Source organism: Epinephelus moara, chromosome 17, assembly GCF_006386435.1.
Source record: "Epinephelus moara isolate mb chromosome 17, YSFRI_EMoa_1.0, whole genome shotgun sequence".
NCBI classification, from domain to species: domain Eukaryota; kingdom Metazoa; phylum Chordata; class Actinopteri; order Perciformes; family Serranidae; genus Epinephelus; species Epinephelus moara.
The window spans coordinates 20,791,828-20,797,057 of record NC_065522.1 but is presented as its reverse complement, the minus strand read 5'-3'; the positions used below and the strand labels follow the sequence as shown (position 1 = coordinate 20,797,057).

The 5,230-nt window shown below is 38.5% G+C and overlaps 1 protein-coding gene across 1 annotated transcript; it reads left to right on the top strand.

The window, feature by feature from the left end:
- The first annotated feature begins 422 nt into the window (after positions 1-422).
- Positions 423-4,999, top strand: LOC126404528 (GTPase IMAP family member 7-like). The gene is made up of 2 exons (XM_050067802.1): positions 423-557; positions 3,553-4,999. Exons 1-2 carry the CDS (start codon positions 551-553, stop codon positions 4,542-4,544), a joined length of 999 nt encoding a protein of 332 aa, XP_049923759.1. The 5' UTR covers positions 423-550; the 3' UTR covers positions 4,545-4,999.
- The last annotated feature ends 231 nt before the right edge of the window (positions 5,000-5,230 follow it).

Sequence of the window (5,230 nt, the reverse complement as noted above, 5' to 3'; positions counted from 1 at the left end):
AATAAAGTGTTTTTTGAACATTAAAGCCTGTGAATGTGTTCTATTAAAACTTAAAATACAGGTATGGCACTGAAAATGAACATAACAGGTCTCCCTCTTCTTTAAAGCTCTAACTGGTTGCACTGCTGAGCGATCAACCCCCTATATCACCTTTCCAACCCAGCAATCTGCAAATCTTTCGCTCATGGTTAATTCTTTCCTATTTTCCTTTTTTATTTAGTTTTATTACCTTAGTAATTAAAAAAAATGCCATTTAATAATTTGTTTTTGAATGAGTAATACATATATAATGTGTAAAACTAAAACAGTTAATTGCATTTAACACAAATTTGATAATTTTTGCTTATTCTTTGACATATTTTGTATCATCATGGTCTGCATCAGGTGCTTCATATGTAACATGCTCCACTGCTCGGGTCCGGCTGATCAACAAGTCAAACCGGTAGAAAATAATAGTACAGTCAAACTACAGCAAGAGAGCAGGAGGAGACACATCCAGCCAGGACATTCAGCACCCTGAGGGACGACAGTGATTTCTGTTTTTGGCAACATGGACGGTGAGTTGAGCTCACTTCTTTACTGTATGTAGTAAAAGAAGCAATATCACAATGTAAAAATACTTAATTACAAGTCTTGTGTTGAAACTGTTACTTAAGTGAAAGTGTGTAAGTATTAACAGCAAAACGTACTTAAAGTAGAAAAAACAATATCTCGTTATCAGTTAATCGTTACTGGTGATGAATGAATGTGTAAGCAGCATTTTACTGTTGTGGCTGGTCGAGGTGGAGCTGCCATTAATTACTGTGTGTAACGTTGGGTAACAGTGCATCATAATTTCATAGTGTTTTGTTAGGTCAGATGCGTGTGGTGGAGTAAAAAGCACACTATTCGTCTACTTAACTACATTTCAGTGAGAAATAAAGTAGAATGAAATGAAATAAAAATGTAACTAAAATTGTACTTATGAAAAGTGCTTAAGTAGATGAACTTGGTTTCATTTATAACATGTTATCAGTGTCAACACTGAGTGACATGCTTTCTGCCACATATTCAGAGAAAGAAACAGATACTTCAGTTAAAGATGTTTAGTTTCAGATATTTGAGCAGGGAACTGTAATCACTTTGATGTTCCCTTAACTTTTCATCTGGCGCCATCATCAGGCCAAAATCTAACTTGTTCAGTCATGTGGTTTATGACATTCCCATCAACCTCAGCTGTACTCTGGATGATTTCAAACACCTAAACAAAAACGAAGAAGTGAACATATGAGACATATTGTTATGTGTATTTCCTTTGTACGATATATAAAGCTAAATAATTGTCTTTTACCTATGTTTTTCATGTATTTTTAACAGAGTAAATGCATACATACAGAGGAAAAACCTGTAACCATGAGCAATGTATTTTACTGTATTTATGTTAGATTTCTGTTCATTTAAATTCTCCCTCATACTTAAATGACAGAATGGGTCAATTTCCACTGATTTTGAAAACAATAAATATCACAGTTCTAACTGTCACAGTTTCCAACACATAGTTAACGTCATAAAACAGTTGCAGTCCTCCCAAACTACCTGATTAGGTTTAGGCAACAGAACTATTCAGTTAGGGTTAGGACACCCATCATGGTTTGGCATTTAAAGTACCTTGTTTCGCTAATGTAACATGATGTATGTCATGTGACAGACATTACAAAAGACACGTCACATGTCACTTGCAAGGATGTTCCTGGTGACAAATTTCCCTGTCGACTAAACAAAACTTTTAATTAAGACTAGTCGACTAGTCTTAAAAAACAGGAAAACACTCATTTTATGGTGAATGTGCTCCAGCCTGTACGTTATCATTTTGGATCCCGGCACGGTGCATTCAGGCTCAACATATTGCATTAACTTCCTGAAGCTTTTATCTTCAACAAAGTTAAGTGGAAACATATCTTGCAAGGTCATTGTCGTGATGAGCTGTGTTATCTTCTAATGTGTGAGTGTGGCAAGCACCGCTAGCACCAGCCGTCGTTCTGTGCAGGTTAACATCCAAATGCTTGAGTTGAATGTGGTTGCACATTGCTCCAATCGAGTGATTATATGCCAGTTTTTTCTGACACAGCCTACATGCTACCTTGTTTTCATTTTCTAGATCAAAGCACTGCCAAACCACGCTGGTCTGGCGAGAGGACATCTCTCCAGTTTCCCACCATGCTGTTTTAAAACTCCAGTCTACTCAAGTGTTACCGTGGGGAGGGGGACTGCTGTCTGACGGCTCTGTAGCACCCACTAGTGGCACGCAGCTGCATGACAGTTAAGCGACCGTGTACATGAATAAAACACTAATTGGTTGAATCCACTAATATTTCTGGTGCCGTCTAGCGAGGGGGCGGACGTTTAATCGTTTAGACATCTAATCGCATGCATCCCTAGTCACCTGCGTAGCATGTTAGACATACTAGCATACCAGGCTACACTGTTATTTACAAAAGACAACAATGAGTTCAGGGTGCGGACACTGGTTTCCCGGGTGAAAGTCCCAAGTCTTACTGACCTATCTACCACCCTCGCACAGGTAACATGGACTATTTATTCTTTGTAAAACATTATGCAGACTTTGTTGCTTTTAATGCTTTTTACAGTTTCAACGGGTTAACGGCGCTAACGACAGTTCGCAAATGTCCAACAACATATTTTGCCAACACTAGATATCAAACAAAAGCCAGAGACTGTGTCATATTTAGTTGGTGTGCACTGGAAATTCACCACCTCTAAGCAGAAAAGATAAAGTTACCTAGGGAGCCTCACCATGTAAAGTTTCTCTTCCTCCGAGCTACTGCATCATGTCCTAAGCTGTCTGTATCAAAGAGTGTCATGAATGTCAAGAGCGCAGCAAGATCTGGGGACCAAAACGTTCCCAAAAGTACACTGCACAGCGAAAAGAGAGAAAAAAAAAAACTGCTAAAATTGAAGCAATCTCACTCGACTGAGGGATCTTCAACTGATGATATGAATCTCCAACATGCTAGGTCATATCACCTTTTCTTCTGCTCCTGTAAAAATTACTGCAGCCACTAGAGGATACATCCTTAAATTAAAAAGTATGGGGCGTAATAAGCTGCTTGCACAAGGTTTGTCGACCTATATGGTCTTCTTTTTTTTTTTTGGTGAGAGCGGGCTGGTTAATTTTCTTACATACTGTACTTTGTGTTTAGTGCTAACACATTAAAGTAAGATGTCACCATGATAATCACTGTGACCTGCTAAACATCAGCATGATGACTTTGTCACTGTAAACATTTTGGCATGCTGATGGTAGCTTTTGGCTTGAATCACTGCTTGGCATTTATATCTGTTTTCTGAGTTTGCAGACAAATAATCAGTTACATGAGGAAAATAATCAGAAGGTTCATCAGTACTAAAATATAAGTGTCTGTTGCAGCCCAACACACACACACACACACACACACACACACACACAAACTTTTAGAACCAAAAGGACAAGTTAAACGAACAAGTGCAAGTAAAATTTACTTTGCTTAATAATGAGTTATTATTGTCTTCTAGTGCTAACTTCAAGGAGGATTGTCCTACTGGGGAAAACTGGAGTTGGGAAAAGCAGCCTGGCTAACACCATACTGGGAGAGGATGTGTTCAGGATAAGCCACTCTCCCATCTCTGAGAAAAGTCTCTCTCATGCAGAGACCAAATCTGTCAATGGGAGAAGCATCACTTTGATCGACACTCACAGTTTCTTTGACACATGTGGGTCGGAGACAATGCTCAAGGCTGAGATAGTGAGGTGTATCACAGAGTGTGCTCCTGGGCCTCATGCTTTTCTCATTGTGCTTAAAGTGGAGAAATTCACAGAGCAGGAGAAGGAAGTCATCAAAAAAATATGCCAATATTTCTCTGAAGATGCCTTAAAATATGCCGTGGTTGTCTTCACTCATGGTGACCAGCTCCCGGAAGGGATGAAAATTGAGGAGTTTGTCGGTCAGAATATAGATCTCAGTGACCTGGTGAAGAAGTGCGGAGGCCGGTGCCATGTCGTTGATAATAAATACTGGGAGAACGGCGAAGAGGACGACTACAGAGGCAACCAGTTCCAGGTGGCAGAGCTTCTCAACACAATAGACAGGGTGATTGAGACAAACAAAGGAAGCTGCTACACCAATGAGATGCTAAAAGCATGTGAGAGACAAATACAACAAGAGGAAGAACACATTAGACAGTCATTCGGAAACATGTCACAGGTAGAGAGGAGAAATAAGGCTAGAATAAGTGTTTCTGACAAGTTATTGATCAGACTAGCGGGTACTGCAACTGGCGTATTGATAGGAGCTTTGCTTGGTATGACGGAGATGGTCAAAGCAGCTCTTGGAAATTTTCAGGATCTTTCAGATTTGTCGGCACTAGCTTCAACAGCAAGAGAAAGGGCTGCATCGGCTGCTCTAAGGGGGGCAGTAAAGGGTGCTCTGAGGGGATATGATGCAGCTAAAGGAGCAAAAAGTCCAGGGGAAGCCATAAACAAGACAATAAAGGAAGTCTGGAAGTAATCTGGGGTTGCAGAAGATCAAAAAAAATTAAAAGTAGTAGCTGTAGCTGTACTTACTAATTCCTGTCAATTACTAATATCACTGTGATTACTTTTCTACCAGTATGGGGTATAATAAGTATACATCTGAGAAATAATTGGTAACGACATGTTATTCAATTTTGGATCATTCCTAAGGAAAATCAAAATGTTATTGTTAGCGAGAGTTCAAAAATATTTACTATGAAACAGGATGTAAACAGACTGCCATGGGATGACTTGTGATTAAGATATTAAGATGAAAGTGATTAGTATCCTGAAATTATCTTTAAGTATTTGCCATGACTTTGGGATACTGAAAACTATTTATTGAAGTCTTTTTGCATTTTGTTTGTGTGATTCAAGATTACTGCAATAAGTTTACTGGCCATGAATGATAAGACTTACTAAGACTAACACTTTAATAATTCCTAAGGTCAGTGAAACTTAATTCTATCTATTTTTTATCCCAACTGACTTTACTTTTTATTTTATACTTTCCATGACTTTTGGATGCTGAGAAATGCTATTTTCTTTTTCCCCCAATGTTTATTTTTGTTTTGATAAAGTTAATGCTTGCTACAAGTTATATAACAATTAAACATCTGTGTGCTTATAAATGTTTTTTAGTCTGTGTTTTGTTGTGCTGCAATAAAACTAAACTACAAT